General features: G+C 39.1%; 1 protein-coding gene across 1 annotated transcript in view; it reads left to right on the top strand.

Moving 5' to 3' along the window:
- scfd2 (sec1 family domain containing 2) overlaps positions 1-24,354 on the top strand; it is a 134,877-nt gene that overhangs the window by 99,634 nt on the left and 10,889 nt on the right. Inside the window, exon 7 of the mRNA XM_024259035.2 lies at positions 16,383-16,528. Within this exon, the coding sequence (XP_024114803.1) occupies positions 16,383-16,528 (146 nt within the window). The remainder of the gene's footprint in view (positions 1-16,382; positions 16,529-24,354) is intronic.

Genomic DNA, 24,354 nt, shown 5'->3' on the forward strand with positions numbered 1-24,354 from the left:
GAATTGTCAATTGAAAAATGCATAAAACTTAGAATTATGGCCCAGAAAAACTTCCATAATCTAGTTCATAATTATGTTAAAACGTTACAGTTTAAAGTTTTAAAAATGTAGTTTTAGAGCCTTCACTATATGTTTATCCTGTTCGGTTCGCGACCTAAGATGTGTTTTGGATTTTGGCCCCTTGTGTGATCAAGTTTGAGACCCCTGATTCAGATAGATGGAGGGTTTTTTGTCTGCTAGCTCACTGAATGACAGCTGAAGTGTTACAGTTTCTCTGACTCTGCAGCAGAAGCAAAGGAAGGCTAGTGCAGCTCTAGCCAGGCGTTACGTTTTGGGTGGAGGCTCTTTGAGCTCTTTATTGGCCTTTCCCAGTCTGTGTTTGATGCAATAGTGGTAGGTTGCTCAGCGCTGAGCATGTTTCCTCAGGGCCTCATGTGCTCTGGGGTGCTGAGTGTGCAGCGGTAATGAGAAGTCCAGGTGCAGAGCGTTCCCCTCGGGGAGGAAGTGCTTGTTTTCTCATATCTGACCCCGTCTGTGACCTGCTGTTTCTTTTGGGCTTCTAAGCCTGCAGATGCTGCGGCTTTAAAAACAAACGTCCACAGAGTACGTAGAGACGCTCAGGTGGCTGTCTGCCATGCTGATGCTCGTAACTGAAGGAACAACAGTGATGAGAAGAAACGCCAGGATCTGTGAGCACACAGAGAAGCTGTCACAGCATCATGGTGAGGATCATGTGACAAGAAACACAACTTTAACAATTCTGCAGTGAGTTACTCTGTGTGTTACAGGGAAGACAGTTCTATTCATTTTCAAGAGTTACACTTTTTTACTCTTGTTTAACGTCCTAATAAAATCAATTTCGTAGCTATCCAGTCGTACAGTTCCAGTTCAGACGAGGAAAGAAGTTCATGGATCTATTCGTCTAAACGTGGATGTATCAGAATGGAGTGGAGCAGGGAGCTTTTGGCTGCTGCTGTAGCTTCTACATCATAATAACTTTGTCCAACTGTATTTTTGTGTGTGCTGCTGATTCACAACCATTTAATTAAGAAAGAGCTTCATTTTCTTAATATATGTGGCCTTCAAAATCAGAAAAATGCCACTACAGCATGTTAAAAACACAAGTTTTTGTAACCTTCTTTAGTTACTTTAGTACCTAAATAGATATGTGACATCAGCTTGATGGACAGGTGAACGGTGGTGCAGTTGTTTGTGAAATAATGAAATGCATTGTTTAAAAGAATAAAAACCCTCTTAAGTCACCTTAGATTTGTTAAATATAGTGACTGTTAACTAAAGTCAGGTAGAGTTTGATTGATTGCTTGAAAAGGAGTGGGAAGAAGAGAACTTCTATAATCCCTCATCTACTGAGTTACTTCATCTCATAGTTTTGAGTTGTTTTTATAATCCAGTTCTGATCAGATCAAATGCAGATTGTTTTAAGTAACAAAATCGAGAGCTTATTACTATCCTCAGAAACATTCCTTCATGATTTCAGTAAACAAGAACATGAATCACACATCATGTAACAGATGTGAAATACTCATGGAGTATCATCAGAATACTATTTCATAGTGATCCACTGCTGATAAAGTAATAATAGAGGGATTATTGATTATCCTCTGGAAGAATTCCTTCTGAATGAATCACACTTTAGGGAACTGATATGTATTACATTTATTTATTAGCATAACAAAAACATAAATATGTCAGAATTAGCACACATGCTACATTACATCTGTTGTCCTAAGACGGGTAAAAGATAAAACATATAAACACTAAATAAATTGAGATTTGATAATAACAGACAAGATTTAAAACATTCAACTTATACAGCATACAATACCACAAACTAGACATAAGCAGAGAGAAAATAAATAAATAAATGATGGACAAATAACCTCCAGCATCTTTCAGCTCTGCATGATCTAAACTTCATTTACTTAAATGTCACTTTTTCATCTGTTGTCTGGAGTTTGTCACCACTTGATTTGCTGATCAGTTAAGCTGCAGCAGGAACTATAGCCTGAACCGTTTTCTGTATGAAGTTCTCCCTGTCAGCTGTAGGGGGCAGTCTAATGCAGCTTTTAATCAAAGCGTCCTCTGCTTCAGAGTTTCTCTCCCCAGCTTCTCTCCCTGTGGGTTTCTTAACCAACCTATGGGTCTTCCGACTCGCCCCACAATCGAGCCTTTTAGTCGGCACAGCCCGAGCGCCGTCCTCCTCAGAAGGGCACGGAGAAACACTTCTTCAGCGGGATGGGTCGGCGTCTGCAGCTGCTGACACCACGAAATGATGTCCAATTGAGGAGTGATGAAAACTGTTCCTTCGCCCACATTCACACTTGTGCACAGAGAGTCCAGCACGAGGCTTACAGCATAGTTCACCAAATGAATCCTGGGACGAAATGCGTCCGTGCTGATCTGGCTCGTGCACAGACTCAGTCATCACTGCATTAATGACATTCTTCTGCACACATGCAGGTATGACCATGCTCTGCAGGAGAGGGAAACTCCTTCTCACTGCTTTGGCTCCACGTTTGGATCAAGCGGTTAAATCCCATTTGTCCAAACTTGAGCAAGAATGTCTGTAGAAAGAAATCTCTGTTACACAACATGTTGACTATCGGTGTGAAATGAAGTTGGCTCCTCAAATGTCATCCTGTCCCGGTGAATGTTTGTTATAAGTTTCACATTTCTGGGGAGACCATTGAGCATGGCAGCTTTATGCCCACATTAGCCTTTTATTCCCCATGGTGCACGAAGGAGAGACGCTTTTTCACTTTAGGTGCGCTGGTCGTTCAGTTGGAAGGTCTGTGGCTGTCTGAGGAGGTTGCCATGTCAACTAGCTTTCCACCCGCAGAAACATAGATCTCACAAACAGCCTGCTGACTCCTGGTGACACACATTTTGAACCGACACACTCTGAGCAGTAAGCACTCAGTTCTGCTTTTGCAGGAGCGTTGGTGACATTTAGCTCAGGCGTTTAGCACAGAGATGTCAGAAAATCCCTAATAACAGCTGTGTTTGGTAAGCAGAAATAATTGTGTGAATGTTTAGTAATCATTCACACTGCAGTGATGCTCCTGCTCCTTTCTGTACATTTTTCAGCACGTTAAAAACTCAATCACACTTTCAGTGATTTCAGTAATCTTGGTATCAAAACTTTCAGCTCCTTCAGGACATTACTGCTTGTATTTTTGGTATTCATAAACTTTATAGTTTTTGAAATGTTGATTAAAATCTTCCCCATAGGAAATGAATGAGAAAGTCTTCACATTTAAAAATTTTAACTAGATTAGCAACAAAACTTTAAATATATTCATGAGCTATGTCTTAATATTTTATTGTAATTTTCCAAAAAATGTGGAGCTATGGGTTAACTTTTTGGCTAATTTGGCATCTACTGAGGTTTTTTAGGCTAATTTGGAGTTTAACTTCTATTTTAGCACCAGGCTAACATTTTTGACTAATTTAGTTTACTGAGGAATTTTAGGCTATTTTGGAGTTTAGCTAGTATTTAAGAAACAAGCTAACTTTTAATGGCTAGTAAGGTATCTACTAAGGTTTTTTGGGCTGATCAATTTGGAGTTTAGCTCATATTTGAGCAACAAACTGAATATTTTTGCAAAATTGGCATGTATTAGTGAATTTTAAGCAATTTCATAACACATTTTTCAGAAATTTAGGTCAACTTCAGCGCTCTTTCATAGTTCTTTAATACAATTTTCAGTCTTTTAGCATATTTAAGATTTTTTAAAGCTTTTGTATTTTCAGCAAATCCCTTCAGAAAGCATAATAAATTGTCACTGTTTTCAGCAAAAAGCTTCAGCCTCTTCAGCGACTACTTTCAGGAAAAAGCATTCACACTAGTATTACCTCAGGCAATGCAGCTCTTCTAGTTCTGCCAGAACATGCTTGTTACATAAAATCTACAATCATCTGGTCACAGTCTTTCTGCTCCGCTTCATTCTGATGTGTCCACTCACAGACAAATAGATCCATGAACATCTTTGTTTTCTTCGTCTGAGCTGAAATCTGGATCTAAACTGTGCAGCTGGATAGTTTTGATGCACTGGCAATGTTAGGCTGGGGTTGTAAACTAGTGAAAAAGAGTGTAAACAAAGGGATGACGGGAAATTAGGGCTACCTTACTTGCACCAACAGTCCCGTCCAGAACTCAGAGTAGTACTTTTAAGGAACTCCTTCCGCTCTGCAGAAACTCTGACAGTTTTTGATTAAAAAAGTCATAATCGCAATTAAAGACCTCTGGGAACGCTTTAAGAATAGATCAAAAGAGTATCAAAACTGTGACTAGAAACACTGTAGGCTTCTGGGTAATGTAGTTCGTCTTTAATTGTGTTACAATGTTGGCGTATTCCTGTTGGTTGGTTCCATTTAGCATCTGCTCCTGTAAGTACACCTTCCCAGTCCCGTGATTAATGGAATGGATTACATCCATCCCACTGGAATTCTGCAGGATTCCCAAAAAAACGTCAGCTTCTAATGTACAGTCTGTGGTTGCACCTCAATGTATTTCAAAGGAAGTGAGGCTCTCTAAATGCCCCACAAATGTCCTAATTACACCTACTTTCTCATTTTAGTTTGAGTATTACTTGCTCTGTTTGTCCTCAAACCATAGGCTTTAGGTTTGTGAAAGACCGAGTTAAGAGCTCGGTGTGTCCAGATATTCTTCGACTCGTGACAAGAGTAGGCGTGAGTTTTCAGCTTTGAGCTTCCTTTTGTTCTAATTGTCATTAGATGTGGTGTGAAGGATGTCTCCTGAGTGCATTTCAGCTTCAACACCGTCTACTACAGACAGTCCAGGCTGCATGACAGTTCTTCTGCTGCTCAATGCATACTGCTGCTTTGTGATTACATGACTCACACAACACTCATCAACAGCTGTCTTCTAGACAGCGCTAAACCCTTCCATCTTATGGCTTTAAGATGGAAGTTCTGCAGAAGCACGGCTGGTTATGTAACTACGAGGACACTAATGAGACAGAAGGAGGCTGTCCATCCCTGATCCTCCAGATTTCCAGCTCTGTTTCTCTCCTTGCTGCTGATTACCTGACTCAGGTGTTTCGACATTCTGATTGACTGAACACGCCTAATCCAGGTAACCAGCAGCAAGAGGTGCAGGAGGACCTTAAACACAGCCAGGATATTAGACATCTGGCTGCCCTGTTGCTGTAGTGAAGGGGATCGTATAAAATACAGCCCATTGTTCTCACACTTCCCATCATCCAATGGGAGGAAAGTTTTGTTGCGTGCAGAGCAGAAATGTTATCTTGGCCTGGAATTGGTGGCATTCTCTGCACATTGCCAGGTTTCACCGCACTCGGCTAAATAATTCATCCTACCTGCCAAGTTTATATATTACATTCCACCTTTCACCCTCAAACTTCCACCACTCTGTTGTTACACAAAATGGAGGGCTAATTTAACCGCTGTGATCATAATCAAGCTAATTCTACCCGACAGTGAGATGAATCACTGATAGTTTTCCCTCTTTATGTAACCATCAGTGCTTTGGATATAAATCAGTCTGGAATGATCAGCGTACTGGGATTGCAGAATGGGAGTGTGTGGGAAATGACTTACTTGAAAAAGCCATAATCCTTTAGGAAAGCGTTCTTATTGTTAATAATCGTCCAGATTGAGTTGGTTGAGTAGAAAAGTCGGCCGGCTGTGTTTATGCCGTCTAATCAGATTTAAGAGTCAGTGAGTTCTATGAGGAAATGAAGGGCAGCCATTCTCTGAGGGAGTCAGAGCCTGTGAAAGAGGTTTCTGCCCCCCTTCATCGCTCACATCCAGCCTCTGACCCACTTTTCCCAATGAAACATAGAAACCTCTTCCTTGTTCATCAAACTCGTGAAAGAGTCATAATCTGCAGCTGTGAGGATGTTCTCGCTTCATCCCTGCTGGCAGAACTGCTCACTCTGGTCAGCTGACTCCAATCTCTCTGATGTCAGGACTGTCCAGCTCCGCAGCGACTAGCCTGGGGTTTGAACCAGCGCATCCTCACTCCCAACTCCCCATACAGACGTATGGTTCGGGCCCCAACCCATCGTTCCAATTAAATCAGGGGTCCCCAACCTCCAGGCGAATCGGTACTGGTCCTAGGGCAGCTTGGTACCAGGCCACAGACAGGGAATGTACTAATCAGGGATTCCCAACCCTTGGGATGTGGACCGGTACCTTAACCCAATACCAGTACCCTAACCCGATACTGGTACCCTGACCCAATACTGGTGCCCTAACCCAAAACCAGTACCCTAACCCGATACTGGTACCCTAACCCGATATCGGTACCTTAACCCAATAATGTTGCCCTAACCCAATACCAGTTCTGCGCCCGTTACTGCGTCCCAAGGGTTAGAGACGTGTGATTTAATTGGAACAGCCAGCATGTCAAAAACGATGAGATAGGACACCCAAAACGTCAAAAAGTGGCGCAGAAGGGGCCTGAACCATACCTCCATATATGACAAGTTGGGAGTGAGAATATGAAGCAAATACCAGTTATGCCTAAAGTCATAACTGCCCTTACAGGTGGATACAGGCTGTCTGCTGGTGAAAAATGGCCAAATCTGCAGTACGCAGGTGGTCTGATTGAAACTTTAAGATCAACCTGGTGAGCCTGTACAGTGAAAATATTCTTTTTTCTAAATTTCTTTTTGGGCATGCTGTGGGTGACGGGTCGTAGTGAACACTTAGATAACCTCTTAGGAAAAGTGAGGGTGAAGTAGATGAGACAGGCGTGTGGCACCAATGTTTACATTTTGTCAACCCTGCAGACAGAACAGGAAGCCTGTTGATGCTCCTCAAGTGAAAGGTGAACGCTCCTTACAGACTCTGACTGTTAGAAATGAGGAAATTGGACAATCAGAGTATTGTTTGTGTGTACGTCCTACCAACGTCCTACAGACACTTACTTATCACCTGTTCCTCCTGCTTGTAAAGGTCAGTAAGGAGCCAGTACTAGCAGATTACATACAACTAGAGTGCTGTGTAAAGAAACGGCCTCATCCATATGTCATAAGGCCATTTAGCTTACATTAATACTTCACACCATACTTACCTCATGTACGACAATGGTGCGTTCCATCTTCATGACCTCTAGGGCCTGGACAACATGGGTGCATGTAACTCTGGGTGTTAAACATCCACAGACCTGAGAGTTTCTTCACATATAAGCAGCTTCTTGACTTTCTTATCTACATTCTAACTAAATTCTTTGTTATTTCCGCCGTATGCAGGCTTTAGGATCAGAGTTTTTCCTCTGACCTCTGTGTGCAGGCCCTCTGCAAACTTCAAAGTTTCCCTCCAGAATTGGTCTAATACGAGATATTGTTTTCCACTTCCCTAAGAATCTGTGAAGCTCGGATTAAAAGGTCTGGTGGTGTTTTCTCTTAAGTGGATGAAGGATTAAACCTTAACGTCGGAATTTAAATTGTTACACGCTTCACTTCTTTGATCCTGGAAGAAGTTTGAACTTGTTTTACAATTTATCATTCACTCAAACACTGTTAAGAAGCCTGCCTTCATTCTGTCGTGTTAGAAGTTGGTTCTGATCCTCCAGTCTCTGCCAGAGTCCAGTAAACCTCAGGTTTACAGTGTTCAGCACTTTGGGGAGCTCTGATTGCTCTGACCTATTCTTGAGCAGAGGCCCACCTTTTAGAGGTACCTCAGGTTTAAGCTCCACCCCCTACTTTTTGGTATATATGTTAGCTGCACTGACACTAAAACAGTTCTCAGTTGTGTCAGCGCAGCCCGACTGGCTGGTTTGGAGAAACCCTCAGCTTGTCTTTGGTTCCTCTCTAGGTTTCAATCGTTTCCAGAGTCGTGGGTCAACAGTCTAGAATAACTACAGCAAATTTCTCCTGCAGAGACAGATGGAGATGTTTTTGATACATTCATCACTTTCAGAGCATGTTTTATAATCAAAAATCTCAAATACTGCTTTTTACTTAGGAGGGAAAAAAACATTTGAAATGTTTTCTTTGTAAAAGTTTTGTTTCAGTTTTACAAAAGTGAACCGGCTTGCCTTGTGTCTCTTCTCTTAATATCTCTATAAGTACAATGTGCTGCTATAAGTGTTTACGACACAAAAAAAATCAAATACATATATTTTTATATATTTTAATGAATAACCATGTTTTTACCTGAAATTATTGAATAGGAAATTGGCAAAAAATTGTATCCTTTTTTTTTTTTTTACCAGTAACAGACATAAACCTCATAAATAGATGCTCTTATTAGTTTTTATTTTATTTAACCTTTATTTTACCAGAAATTCCCATTGAGATAACATCTCTTTTTCAAGGGAGACCTGGGCTTAAAGGTGCGATGAAGTATTTGGGCCAGTTTACTAACTTTTTTTTTTTTTTTTTTACTACTTTAAATCTTGTAAATTTAAGAGAAAAAAGTAACTTACAAGAATAGTGGTATATCTGTGGCTTTAAAACTCATAGGATAAATGTATGACTTTTTTCTTGCTAATTTACATTTTTTTTATTTTTGTGGCCCTAGAAAAATACAGTTAAAACAGAAGTATATTATAAATATATAGACTATTTTAAAAAGAACAACATAACAATGACATAAAGGTTTAAACAGTTAGGTCAGAAGTGATATGTGCATAGAATTAAACTGAATGTATTTAAGTTCACATTTATATCATATTTGACCAATGTTTTTATTTTCTGGTATCAAATGATCCATTTTTTTAATTGCATAAATATGAATCACATTTTTATTTATCTATACTGCCTTTAACGTAAAGTAGAAACAGTTTGATGAAACTTAATGTCTACAGTAAAATAATTATCCTGGTCATTTTATAAATGAGATTTATCTATATCAAATAATACATTGGTTTATCTGGTAAGTTTTTGCCTCCTTGGTTTACGTTTCAAAAGTCTTGAAATCAGCATTTAGGAAAACATTTTTTACCTTATTTACCCACTGTCTCAAATTTGATCCATGCAATAAAGAAACAATTTATTTACTAAATGAATAGCAGTAGATTAGTTATTCTCAACATAAAGTTTAGAAAATTATAGCTAAACTTTTTCAGCCAAAAGTGTTATTGATATTTAATGGAAACAGCCTTTTTGAAATGAGCAGTAAAAGTCCTTCTACTGCCCCCAGTGGAATGATGATGAACTACAGAAAATGAGGACCAAGTATGATTAGTTTTGAAGAGCAGTTTGAATCATCCTAATGAGACAAAATGCATGTATCAAATATGATACAAATGGTTATAAAGGTTTAATGTTTATCACAACATCACCAAAGTAGTCCAGAGGTTTGATTTCTATCAAATATGTTGATGCTGAAGGAGAAAAAGAAACTCATGGTGTCAGCGTCATGATACCTTCGTGTTTGAACCATCTCATGAACTTAGTGGTTGTTTGGTCACCGTGGAGACGCAGTGAAGGGGGAGCGTTAACATTGTTGTTGTTTCTGCTGCTGTTAGTTTTTAAGAACCAGAAGAGGATCATTTCTCCCAAAATGATCATTCAGAAGTCAGTTCTTTGCTGCAGGCCATTCTTCTCCTTCTGCGTGTCTCTAAAAGCACGTTCTCTCATTCTTTTCTCAGACCAGAGTCAAATTTTTGATCAGGTTTCAAAACAAGCCTGCGATATTTTTAACTCGACTGGATGTGCACATTCCTCTGATAAGTACAGTGTGATTCGTTTGGACTGTGAGGTCAGGCGTGAGGGGGGGGGCTGTTGCAGTGTTTTGTGGCTTATTGAGGGAGCACGCTGTGTTTTCCTAATTTAATGTTCCCGGTGTTCTTGAGCTGAGGCTTTGTTTCCTGTGAGCAGCGTGCCGCAGTAACACAAACATCTCAACGGTTTTTTTCTTTTGCATACACAATGTTTTTTTTCCATTTTTTATTACTAGTGCTTAAGCTTTGCTGTCTTCCTAAAATGACACATGGAGCTGTATGAAAACTGTTAGAACTGCATTATTTTGCCAGAATACTCATTAGAAACCTGATTTAAAGTCCCACTCCCATCATGAACTGTTCTAAAAGCATTCCCAGTGTCTTTTTATGCAGTTTTTGGCCAAAACCTGCAGCAGGAGTTAGTTATAAATTCACCTTTGAGTTGTGGGCGGGACTGTTGGTGTTAAGCAACCCCGCCCCCCTTCCCCTCCCATAAGACCTTGGAGCAGGAAGCTTGTGACCTGCCCAGTGTATTTTCTACATCACAAAATAGCTCTTTTTTAATCAAAATGTTTTTCATCTTTTTCTGATTCACGACAGTTTAAATAAATAAATACTCATTTTAGACTTAATTTTCTTTATTTATGTCCTCCATCATCAAAAAAAGTCACAAGAACACAATTTTTATTGGAGTGGAAAGTCATTTTGACGTAATCTGATCCTGGTTCACATTCAAAGTTTTGATTAGGGCTGAGTTGATAAAATCCATTAATCAACGTAAATAGATTTAAGTCTAATAGATGAATAATCGATTCATAAGAAGATAAATCAATTTAGCACATAAAGCTAAACTCCGTTAGCTTGATGCTAACGTGTAATGAAATTTGCCATACGTCGGCTATTGCTAACGCTCGGTCGACCTAAACATACATTCTGACTAAATGAACATCTTTATAAACTCACAGGCATGAATTTTGCAAACTCTTATTTAAAGAAACATTTGTTTAATAGTAATCATTTGTGGTCTAAAACACAGTTTTTTTCCTCATACTTTCTTCTTCTTCTGGAATAAGCTGTAATGCTACAGTGTGATCTCCACCTAGTGTCCAAACTGAAACGTCCTCCAGGAGAAGCAGAACAATGTTTCCAATGTTAATGATCTGAACATTTTAGTTAGAACTTCTCCTTTAGAGAATCCATGTAACACTGGATGATATTAACAATCTCATTATTTCACTGATACATTTACAGTATGTGAACTGGATCAGATTAATATAAATATATTCAAATTATATAGTAGATTATTAATGTATTTCTAAATAAGTGTGTATAAATGTGTGAACTCAAAATGTAATTGAATTAAAGAATCGAACAAGATCAGAATCGATCCAGGCTCTGAATCGAATCGTTTCTGGAGATTATAATGGATACCCAGCCCTGGTTTTGATGGTTAAAAGCTTGTCACATAGATCCTGATCTTAGTGTAATGTGAGTCCCTGTTTACCCTAAAACAATCTGCATCAGTCACTTTTCTCCTCCATGTTTGCCATTATTGCTTTCCTCTTTTCCGTCTCCCTCAGCTCCTCTCATTAGTGATGCTTTCCCTGGTTGCTGTTCTGCACCTTCAGAGCGTCACAAGTTAGGCTCACGCCTCATGAAGAGGGTGTTGCTCACCTCCAGCTCTGTTGGGTCCAATTAAAGGACCTTCCATCAGCTGCTTGCTCCCCGCTCCGGCGTTGCTCATTGTAATATGAGTAAACATGGTTTTCTTTGTTCCTAACCTTTCTGCCTCTCAGCAGCCGAGTGCGGCGCTGAGTCAGTCCGCAGGCATTACCCTATAATTCTCTAAATCAGACGCTGATTGCTGTACTCGGATATTTTGGAAAGAAAATGCGTGGCAGGACAAACCCTTCAGGAAAGAGCTGTGCAAATGACTGAACAGCCATCAGTTAACCGGAAAGTAAAATGATGCTTGAACATTTGGGCAAACCGGAACCCTGCCCACATGTTTGAGCGAGAACCATACGGGCTTTTTGGCGCTACGGTGGTGAGAAGCATGGCGACGCCTCGTGACATGAATGCAGACGCAGGTGTTCCCACTCTCACAGCCAGACTGGATGTTAGCAGATCAACACCTGGTCCTGTTCCTCTCTTTTGATGCCACGATCAACAGACCTGCATCCAGCGGCTCGCCGCCACAGCCCCGCACATCGTCCTGGACCTGCACTGTGTGCTTTGGCAACAAGTCAGCCAGCTCTGCAGCAGCAGTCACGCAACTGCAACGCCTCCCGCCTCACCACTCGCATGCACCCATTCAGCCCATTCAAAGCAGTCATTTTAGTGCCTTTCACTGTATAAATGCTTCATTCTAATATTTTTTGTTTGCGTTTCTGATCTGCGAGTATCTGCACGATAAGACCCACATCCTGTTTTATTTCTCAATTCTTTACCTCTCAGTCTGAGACGCACGAGAGAGCAAGCCAGACACTTCACATTCCTGCAGAGACCGACTCCAAACAAAGACTCGCCATGCTTAACTTGATATCATCTATAGGGGAACAGGGGAGAGCCTTCAGAGACGGGGAAAAAACACAGACCGAGTCACGATAAAGACAAGCTGCTCGGTGAATATTACCTGAACTATGCCGCCGCTGACACACTCGACATTCACTGCATCATGGGCCAAATGAAACAAACCAAATACTCCTAAGACCCTTCTCCGCCTTATGGGAGTTCATACGAGGAGTCCATGTTCTCCCACTTCATCAGTTTCTGTTCCACAGATCCAGGTCAGACTTCCACCACATGTTCTGGGTTACCTTCTATCTGCACAATTCAAAGATTACTCACATGCAGCTTTGACATGTGAGCTCGTTCTCAGTTATGTAACTGTTAAGTTGGAGCTTAAGTTCTCCTGAGTTGTTTTTGAAGGCATGTTGAGTCCTTTTGAAGAGAAGACTCTGGTGACTCGAGCTCCTTCTCAGAAGTCCTGGGTTTGGGTCTACGTGTCCAAGACTTTGTGTTCCAAAAGTGCCTCCAAGCCTAGAAGAACCAACAGTCTAAATCTGGAGTTCTCCACGAATACCTTCATGGTTCCAGCTCTGTGTCCACGACACAGCTTAATCCTTTTGATCCCTTCTAATGGCTCACTTCTGTTGGTTTTGGAAAGAATTTAGCTTTAAAGATCCTCTCCGATGATGTTTTTAGTTGTTATTAACGTATTCTTGTAGCATTGTTCTCATGATGGAGGACATATGCAAACCAAAATTAAGATTAAAACTGTATTTTTGAGTATTTCTTTATTCAAATTGTTGTGAATCTGGAGCAGACAAAGAAATGTTTGAAAAACTTTGTAGTTGTTGTGTAAATACAAAAAAACCTCTTATGAATTACATATATGATTAAAAACAACATTAAATACATGAACAATGCTCCAATAGTATGTGTGACACGGTCTATAAGCCGCTACTAGCTAATATTTTCAGACTGATCGCTGCATGGAACCGTGTCTGTGGATATCTCATTGACAATGCAGGGAAGACACGGATGATGTGTTGCTGACCAGATCAGGTTTATTTATGCAGATTACTTTTCAGTCACGTGACTCTGACGATTCGTCTCAAAAACTCGGACAACTCAAGATGCTTGTTTGAAACTTGTGCTTCCAAATTTCCCACAGTGAAAGAGCACGCCAGCCTGTCCACTACGCACACACACACACGCGCACACCCCCACGCGCACACACACACCCACACACACACACACACACACACACCCAGGCATCCGCTGACTCAGGAGCGTCTCAAAAATATCCTGATAATGGCGGAGGATAACCATCATCAAGACCAGGTGTTAATTATGGATGAAGCTGAAAAATTCTGGATAATGCCCTCTCACACCTAACTGAAGAAGGAAGCACGCACTTTTTTAAGGCACAGAGACAGAGAGACAGTCTGTAAAATACGTAGTCTAAGAAAAAACTCTTTATGTTGACCAATACTCTAATGTTCTTTATTGGAACATAATCACAGGTGTTTTTGATGAGACACTCTTCATCCGCGGGGGTGAAGGGTGAGATACGGGGGTTCTCCGTATTCGCGGTCTCTGTGTGTTCGTGGAAGTCTCCGGTCCGTGAAGAAGGGGGCAATACTGGATACTTATATTCGTCTAGTTTCTCTATAAATTCTCCCTTATCTCAGTGTTTTGGTGCTGTACTGTAAATTGTTTCCTGATTGTCACAGCTTGAACCAACCTAATCCTCCACAAAGACACAAACGCAGCTCAGCTCTGGCAGGAAGCAGGAGCTTAAAGTTCCAGTCAGTGGAAATCTGCCAGAAGGCGGTGAATGGTCTGCAGCCCTAAAGCTTCCTTTGATCTGAGCGAGGTTCTACGGCGTGTTCTGCTTACTGTCCTGCACCACTACCCTCACCTGGTAAAGAGTTGTTCTGACCGTCTGTCTGAGCCAGCATGTCAGTGAATCACTGAGGGACTGTTGGGTTAAAAGCAGCTTTGCAGATTTGCTTGTGTGTTTGTTTTTTATGAGCCTTGCTGATTCAGTTTTCATGTTTGTGCTTACTCCATGTTAGTTGGAGTGTTCAGTGATCTACAGAAAGCATTTGACACAATTAATCATGATTTACTGTTATCTAACTTATCTGTATATGGGGTTAGAAGCCTGTCATTCCAGTGTCTTAAAAGTTATTTAACTAATCAACAACAGAATGTGCAAATAAATGGAATAAATTCAAACCATCAACAGATTAATACCGGAGTTCCACAAGGATCCATATTAGGTGCCCTGTTTTTTATTTTATTCATAAATGATGTCTGCAAAGTTTCCAAAATAATTTAGTTTTTGTTGTTTGCAGACGATACATCAGTTTTCTACTCTGGAACAAATTTATCTGAACTGATGTTAACGCTAAAAGAAGAAATCGCTGAGGTGAAAATGTGGTTTTCTGAAAATAAGTTATTTTTAAATTGGGAGAAAACAAAGTTAATGATTTGTAGTAATTGCCAAACAGATTCAAATTTAACACTAAATATTGATCAAGTTAACATTTGCAAAGTAAGTGAAATAACATTTCTTCGTGTTGTTTTGGATGAAAAAAGAAAATTAGCAAAAATATTGGAATTCTTTACAGAGTATAGGGTTTATTTAACAGTCAGTCCTCACATATGTTATATTGTTTGCATTTTAGTTACTGCCTTGACGTTTGGGGAAAAGCATATTTAGTTCACACAAAGTCTTTGTTTCTCTTACAGAAAAAAGCAATAAAAATAATCAACAAAGTAGGCAGCAGAGAACACACAAATAATGTGTTTGCTGAATCACGACTGCTAAAGTTTCCAGATTTAGTTGACTTAAAAACTACATAATTATAGTGAGGAAACTGAAAGCTCTCCCAAACATCATTTAATCATTTTTTTCATGTATGTCAGAAGATAATAGCAACAGGAGGAAAAATAGTCCCATTTGCACTCACAACCTTTTCGAGAGGAACACATATCACTTTATGGAGTCAATCTATGGAACTCACTGGACTCTACATTGAGAGAAACTACTAACAGCTGCATTCAGAACAATGTTTAAAGATGGGATATTAGATAAATTCAATCAGGAAATTGAATTGTGACAAAACCCAAATGTAAGCTGTAGACCGAGATGGGTTAGGGAGGGGTTAGAAATGTAAAGGTTTTAAATATTTGTTGTTTCTGTTGTTTACAATGTCGCCTTTTTGCTTAAGAAAAAGGAACAGATTATAAACAATTTTTTCATCATTCTGTTCCAGTTCTTCAAGCCTGAAGAATGGCTAATGTGTTTTCTTGTTAAAAAAATGTCATGAACAATAAACCATTCATGTATTCATTCACTCCTCCAGCGACTCAGCTGGTCTTCCTATGAAAAAAGTTGAACAAAAAGTTGCCAACAGAGCAGCTCTGCTCATTCTGCTGTAAGCTCACGTCTGCCCCCCCCCCCCCTTTATTTGACTGACCTCCTCCAAGTTTCTCAGATTCTCCTCCGCCTCACGCTGCAGTATCATCTGTGCTTAATTTCGCAGCAGCTCTTTTTGCTTCTGTGTGCACCTCTTTAGAAATGAGGGAACATTAGCTTTTGAGAAGACTGCAGTATTTCTGGCCAGACAAAGCCTCTCTTGTTCCCTCCCTCCACATTTGCTTTGGTAATTGGTTTCAGTGCACACCCAGAACAGAAAATGACCCACAAAAAGCAGCGTTTTGTCCAACTGTTTTGACTTCCAGGTGTTCCCCTTTCTCCTGTTAGTCCTGAAGCAGCGTTTAGTGTGTTTGATCTGCTGCACTCAGGCTGTCTGGGTTTTTCTTCTTCAGATTAAAACGTAAAAGACACGTAAACCATTAAAGATTGAACAAAAATCTTGAATGTTCATTTTCGGTTTCTTTACAGAAATGAAAATGAATGCAAGTTCCTAAATTAAGAAAGAATACAAAAAGTTAAATTGGAAATTGAAATTATAGATCGAGAAATGAGGAAGTTCTTGTAAAAAGTTGTTTGATTGTTCTCTGATTTAGTCTGATATCTTCTGTTCTAATTGATGTTTATGATGAAGAATGCTGTAAAATCTCAAAAAGTTGTTTGTGAGTGTGTGAATCATCTAACTTAATAACCAAACATTTGAGATAATTAAAAGAAATAAGTCTAAAAGCTTGGCGTTTCCTTTTTCAGGCTGTTCTACACCCGAGGACCTGACCACAGACAGAGCTCACTCTGCCGTGGAGGACATGTTTGAGACTCTGAGAAGCTTGAGTCACACCAGAGACCACCTCAAGCAGCTGCACTCGGTCTACACGCCCAGTGATGGAGTCCACCAGGTCAGAAACACCTCCTATGTTTGTTCATCATCTCCTGATTTTTTGCTGAGTTTGATAGAAAACGTATGACTAAAGACCTTTTGTCAGTCTGTTATTCTTATGAGAAAGGAGCATCTAAAGTCATGAAGAATTTACTGAAGATACGAGACGATTGGAAGATATACGGTATTCTGCATCTAAAATGAAAGTTTTTTCACTGATCACCTCTAGCTCTGTGGAGAAATTGGGTGTTGGTGTTGGACTGGGGGCGGAGCTGTCAGAGCTGACTATTTTGCTATTAAATTTTTGCTATATAAAATTGCTATTTTATTTTCTTTTATGTATTTATTTTTTGTTCTTTTTCCCCTCCTTGTCCTCAGCAGTCTTACACTGCTGGGTTTTGTTATTTTAGTTTGGATCTTGGTAGTCTTAGTTTGTGGGCTTTGTTTATTTGTTTTCTTTAGGTCGTTTTGGTTAGAGGGATCTGCTGACTTCAATGGTCGACATGCAGTCTCCCTGAGTTATTTTATATTTGACCAAGGAGCCACAATGGAGACATAAAAGATCTGGAGCCGCCCTGGAGTAGGCCTTACATTTGTTGCATTAGGATCATCAAATATCGACTTTTTTAAATCTTATTTTATTTTGAAAGAATGTCATAAGTTATTATTTTAGCAAAAGTTAACAGAAGTTATTAACTATTTCATATTATTTTTAAAAACTGCTATTTTTTCTTTATATTTATGTTTAAGTTATACCAAAAAAAGTATGTTTATCATAATAGCTGCAGTAGCATAAAAAATATTAGCGTTTTTTTTTTTTCTTAAAGGAGAGTTTGTGGCCCCTTTTGGATTTTAGTCAGTGAAATCACTGCCCTAAAGGAACCATCATTCTGGTGAGATGTTGAAAGTTAGTTTGTAAAAATATCTTCCTTAACAACTGAGGCATCGTCAATGACGCTTAAACATAAAATCTTTAACATACTGTAACTTTTCAACCATTAACATGATAATTCCAGTAGATTCTGAAGGAGAAAAGCGGCGTTAACGCCGCTTTTCTCCTTCAGAATCTACTGGAATTATCGTGTTATCAATTAAAAAATTACAGTAAATTAAAAAATATATATAATCATGAAAATATAATCACTGATTAATTTGTGTTTTAACCTTTAAAATGCTTCAGGATGTAAATGAATACATGCCAGTGTTCAGCTCCTTAGTGCAGCAACACCAACATGGAAAACTTAAATCTGCCTTCCCAAAAATAAGGGGGAAAAAGAGAAGTCTGATTAGAGAGGAAAGAAATCCTTCGTGGTCGGTGAGTAGTAAGTCACAACAGATCTGAGATGTCACTTTTAGTCCTTTAATAGTCATACGTATATGTCATTTCATCAAATGTAACTATGTGCTTATTCACCAAACAGAGAGAGGCGTTCTTTTGTCCCAAGCGTGCTGCTTTGTGTTAGAACAGATCTGTCTGTTCCTTCTCAGGGAAATTATGGAAATGATTGGATGTTTCTCCAGAGCAGCGTGATATCTGTCAGCTACTTGCTGTTCTGCAGAAACAACAGAAACCCATCAGCCTCCTGCATCACCAAAGCGCTGCATAAAGGAGAGCGTCGGCTGCTGTCGGTCAAGTTGTCTTCCCTCTTCTGTTCTCAGCTGCTTTCACTGGGATAGAAATGTGAAAAATTTGGAACATCGTAGGTCACATGTGTCAAAGTCAAGACCTGGGGGGCAGATCATTTTATTTTATTATTATTAATGGCTCGATGGTATCTTTACTTCATTTATAATTTGTATCATTTTGACAAAATGTATTTTTATGGAGAATATTCTCCATTAAAATATTCAAAGTTATTTAAGGTTTAAGTTGATTTATTCTGGAATAATATTCCTGCCTTTCATTATTCATAATTGTGTCAGTTTAAAAGTTTTAAAAATTGGCATTGTGCTAGCTTTTTGGACTATTTTGGCAAGATTTCTTGTGCTATTTTGAAGTTTAGCTCATATTTCAGCTACACGCTAGCTGTTTTGGCTAATTCAGGCTTTTATTCCAGTTTTTAAGGCTATTATTAAGCAAATTTTTCAGCTACATGCTTTTTGTTTTCGATAACCTAAATTTTTTTTTAAGCTAATTTGACATTTAGCTAATATTTTAGCGGCTATCAGCTTCAGCGTTTTTAGCTATTCATTTCAGCATCTTCAGTGGCATAATTCATCTTACTGCATTCACACTAGCATTATTGCAGGTAATACTATATATTTAGTTCATAATCATTATAAAAAGTTACAGTTTTAAAGTTTTAAAATTTTAGTTTTAGAGTGTTCCATAAATGTTTATCCTGTTCGGTGGCGACCTAAGGTGTGTTTTGGATTTTGGCCCCGTGTGCGATTGAGTTTGACACCCTGCCATAGACTCAATCCGTTTTGCATCTCACTTGCATATGCAAGAGCAGGCTGTGAAGGAGGTACCACTAAAATCCCTGTGGTATCATTCTCTTCTCTAACCTTTTCCTCAGATCTGGGGGTGACATTAATCACGATAAATGGGAACCAAAGCCACTCACCCTGGTCTAACCTCTCTGCCCGTTATGTAACTTTTAGATTTTGCTCTCCACAAACCCTGAAATGTGATCCGGCGGGGCTCTGCAGACGGATGCTGAGATCATATATTTTCATTCAGGCGTGTTTGCACGGGAAAGCGCTCCCAGCACCCAAGACCTCTGTGCTGCCCCGTAAATCTCGTTGTGAGGCGGATTTTGTTCGATTTTCTCATTTGGTTTGTTGGTGTGGAGAAGCTTCATCATTTACCTAAATTAGTATGGTGAGAAATATAAACACAGGGAATGTTACAGATAGCTGAGCAGACACGCTGCAGTATACGCCTTGGCTCCAGTCATGCTTATTGGAATCAGATTTAATCAAAACACTGAGCAGTTCTTTAGCCGCTCACTGATGTAGAGCAGCATTAGAAATGCAAATGAATGTTTCAAATTCTGAGAAAAATCCACATTTATGAGCGATACAGCCTCTAACAGCTGGAGTCTGATTAAATATGCTGAACATGGAGGATCGGGGGGCCGTTCCTTCTTTCATGTGCGAGGAAAATAAAATGGACACAGTTATATAAGGAAGCTGTGATGAAAGGACGAGGCTTACATGAAGACATTTGAAGAATTTATGAGCTTACTGTAGTTTGACTTGCAGTTAATAGGATTTGAAAAATAATGTCTCCACCTTCAGTTGTGGTTCTGACACAAACCAGCTCCAAGTTGTACATTAACAAAAACAGTCATTTACCTCAGTGGTCCCCAACTCTTGGGCTACCGGGACGATTGGTTCTGGTCCACAGAGGAGAAAGAAACAAACTACTGGATTCTCTCCACCACATCCGACTCAGACCTGACACATGTCAAGTCGCTTGGTCACGTGTTGAAAATCCATTTGCTACTTTATTAAAGTCCCCCTCCGATGAAAATCATGCTTTCTGAGTTTGTAACATGTCTGTGGAAAATTTTTCTCCTGAAAGAGAACAAATGTAATAAGAAATCATTTTATTTTTACATTTCCGAGTATTTCTCCTTTAAATCAATCAAACTGTCTTGGACTGACTCTGTTTGAATGAATGATCTTCTTTCCATCAACAGCTCTGCTGCACATGCACTAAACCCTCATCTGTTCCTAGTGTCTAGTTCAGGTTCTGGAGAAGAGAAGATGGTATCTTCACATTGACTGCAGTCAAATGAGCCGCCGTTCACATTTCTGTGGTCAAATCAGCATCACTGGATTTTTGGTGTGAGTTTCATCCAATACTTACGGTAGCAGGACTGAGAACGCTGGAAAATCTCCACCAGACTCCACGGAGCTTCTTGATGTGACCACGGAAATGTGAACGGCGGCTCATTTGACCGCAGTTGGAAAGGATTGTAAATCAATGAAAGAGCATTTTGATGTTAGCTTTGATTATTTTATCAAGAACTCTGAGAAACCAATGATTGAATGTATTGATCACAGTCAATAAACATTGGAGAATTAGCTAAAAGAGTCTTTGGTGAACTGGAAGGAGAAAGAATCAGGATTTTGGAGGAAGTTCTGTCTATGAAGATCTTCACTTCCTCGTCCAGCTGACATCCGGATCAGAACCATACGGCTGGACATTACCCAGATTGATGGAGGTTTTTATGGAGCAGCGGTGAAGATTTATGCTAGAGAGACACAGAGCTATTATAATCAGATGGGGGGATCAGGGGCGGAGCTGCAAAAGCCACACCCCCTCACAGGAGATTTTGGAAACAGAGGCTTCAGATCAACATGAAAAATGGCTTTTTAAGACATTTAGGTTGTGGGATTTTGATTAAAAACTTCATAATCATGGGAAATATTGGAAAGATCTTTTTCAAATTTGATGAAGTATTTTTAAAAAGCCACATAAATCAGAGCCACTTACTGCTTTGTTTGGAGTAGCACCAAATGATGGAGACCTATGAAACACCCAGAACACAGTTATAGGGTTTATAACACTTTTGGCGCGATGATTAATTTAATTAAACTGAAAATGAAAAAGGCCCCCCCCCCTACCCTTTCTGTACTAATGTGAGACATTATGAAACATCTACAACTAGAAAAATCAAATTCAAATCCATTTTTTTAGAACCTGCCAACCTTTCATAGACCTTTTTGAGATTCTGAAAGAATAATAACTGAGCTTCATACCGACTGTACAATGTGACGTCCTCCATTTAATGTTTATTATAATATTGTGGTTTTTGTTGTTGTTGGTTTGTTTTGTTTTGCATTTAGGAAACAAATCTGTTTTCAACTCATGTTATCTTTGTATGAAAATCAGAAAATCTGAATAAAGAATGTAAAAAAACGTCATAATCATAATTAAAACACTACTGAGAACATTTTTTTTAACCTTAAAAAAATGGTCATGGGGGACTTTAAACCGGCTGCACCGACCGGTAAATGCAAACCCCTGATCTGGTTAAAGTTAACAGAAAACGTATTTGGAAAGTTTCTCTTGAGGAAACAGAAGAAAATCGTTTGACGTCAAAGAAATCAGAAAACAGAAAAACACCAGGAGTCTTTACTCAAAATATGGATGAAAGCAGCAGTTGTTCCCACACACTATAATAATATTGCATAATATTAATCAACCGGCTATCTAATGTTAGGAATAAATGAAGCTGTTCAAACGGTGGATTCATGTTATCATTATATTTAGAAAAAATCTGTTTTATTGGCTTTTTTTTTATATATTCATCCTTGAAACTATAGAAGTCGGATGAAGCTGCTGTTCAATGTTTTTTGTTGTCATTTTTAGAGTAATGGATTAAATTAAAATCTATGTCACATTTGAATGATGAAAAATCTAGTGAACAAATAAAGTTTAAAGCAGCTGCAGATCTTTTCAGAGATTGAAGAATCTGAATTCTTTGATTCTCCTTCACTTAGTCCTCCAAACAGAGACTTGTGGAAAAGTAGAGTCTCAGATTTTGGACGTCACTTCCACTCGATGACATCACCAATAATCGCCGGTCAGCTAGCGTTAGCGCGGAGCTTCCAGCGCCTGAATACACATGACAACAGTGGTTTTATATCTTTAGAAGGATCATGCTACAACAACACTTTCAAAGTAAACTTCGGTGCTTCAGAAGGCACCCATGTGAAGAAAGCACTTCTCCTCCGTGGCAGCACGACGTAAAACCCTTCACAGGGGACTTCTCTGGAGGGGAGGGGAGTAACGAATATATTTGACAACCTTGCTCTTCACAATCCCCTTCAAATGGAGGGATAGGGAAAAGGGAAGAATTCAGTGTGGGCCTTTAGACTAAAAATAAAAATCAGACGCCAACTTCCGCCTTTACAGGCCGGTGACCACAGGTTTAACAGTTTTTTCAGAGCAGCTCAGAAATGAGGTTTAGAATTAGCAACAACAAAGAAAGACACTCTTAATTATTCCCTGTTATTCTTCTCTTTAAAAATGTTTCAGCTGCAGAAATGTCAAGAAGTGAATTGGAGTTTTCTGAGTGTTTATAGAAGAGATTTGAAATCTGAACTCTTCTATTCTGCATTTCAGAACAATCTCACTAAAATGAGATTCCTGCCAAATGAATTCTCCTTAAAACATCATAATAACATCATTTCACGTAGACCTTCCAAATCCGCCTGGCATTCCCTCTAATTTAGCACTGATGCTGGTGGACCAAACTGGTGCAGGAGGACAGAGTGTTCCTGTTCCCTTGTGTCTCTATACTATATAAGGAAACTATTCCTTCTGTTACTCCCTCTGTATCATGTACTGGAAGTGCTTTTATAGTTTACTAAGTTCCAGTCAAAAGGTTTTATTGTAGTTACAGACAATGTCTTATCTGACCTTAAGAAGGTCATTAAAACTGTTTTTTAATATCTGTACTTAATCACATCCCCATGAATGAAGCTTCCAGCCAATAAGAACTCAAATAAAATTAAACAAAAAAAGATTTTCTTTTGTTTATTTTAAATGTATTAAGGGACCAATCAAAGCATGTTGAGATACATGGATATTTGTACTCAATAGAAAGAAAATTAATAGTTTCTAACAAAATGTTGGAAAAGGTGCAACAGTTGTTTTTTTTTTTTTATATAAATCAAATACAACTTCTATTTTGAGTAGTGCTGGGTTGTTAAAATTAATTAATCGATTTGAATCAATTTAATCCTAACAAATCAATTCATAAAAATATAGATTGACTTAGCACATAAAAGCTGAAATGTGCTAGCTTGATGCTAGCGTTTAATGGAATTTCCCATAGGACGGCTAATGCTAACGCTCGGTCGACCTAAACATACTTTGCCCACTAAATTAACATCTTTATAAATTCAAAGACATGAATTTTACAAACTCTTTAAAGGAAATATATTTAAATTAACCATTTGTGGTCTTCCCTCATACTTTCTTCTTCTTCTGGAATAAGCTGTAATTCTATAGTACAATCTCCACCTAGTGTCCAAACTGAAACGTCCTCCAGGAGAAGCAGAACAATGTTTATAATGTTAATGATCTGAACATTTTAGTTAGAACTTCTCCTTTAGAGAATCCATGTAACACTGGATGATATTAACAATCTCATTATTTCACTGATACATTTACAGTATGTGAACTGGATCAGATTAATATACTGTAAATTAAATAGTTTCTGGTGATTATTATCGATTCCCAGCCCTAATTTTGAACGTTTAAGTTTGTAAGTTATTCTATGAATCCATCAAATTTAAAGGAGTTCAGTGTGACTTCAATGAAAGACTGGAATTTAAACGGAGAGATTTGGTTTAAAATGAAGGGAAATCAAAGCTTAGAAAACATAGTTTATGTGGACACATACATACATTAGTATTTATGAAGTCTATTTTTAACTTGTAATTTCTATTTTAACTGAACCTCATCGTGAGCCTGTGTGGTGTTTTGCTGTGTCCATGTTTGTGTTTGCAGCAGAGCATTTTAGTACTGCTATAATTGCACCGCTGCATTATTTTAGCCCATGAGGGTGTGAGGTGCTGATTGAATGGCTCTTTTAAGAATCAGATGAAAAGGGTTTGAGCGAAGGTTGGATTTGTTTTTCATACCCGCAGTGCCTTTGTGTCTATGCAGTGAGTCAGCGCGGATGCTGTCTGCAGGCTGTGAATCAAAGAAGAGCGGCGCTGGTGGAGGTGTGTGTTGGTTTACGTTGGTGGGCAGGACTTCCCCTCGCCCAGTTGGTGGCTCCTCTGAGGATTCTGAAGCTAGTGGGGCTTCAGAATCCTCAGTCAGTGGGACATCATCCACAGAAAATGGTTTACTCCAACCAAAGAAGTCAGTTCAGT

The sequence above is a fragment of the Oryzias melastigma genome, linkage group LG4, assembly GCF_002922805.2.
Source record: "Oryzias melastigma strain HK-1 linkage group LG4, ASM292280v2, whole genome shotgun sequence".
Taxonomy (NCBI): Eukaryota; Metazoa; Chordata; class Actinopteri; order Beloniformes; family Adrianichthyidae; genus Oryzias; species Oryzias melastigma.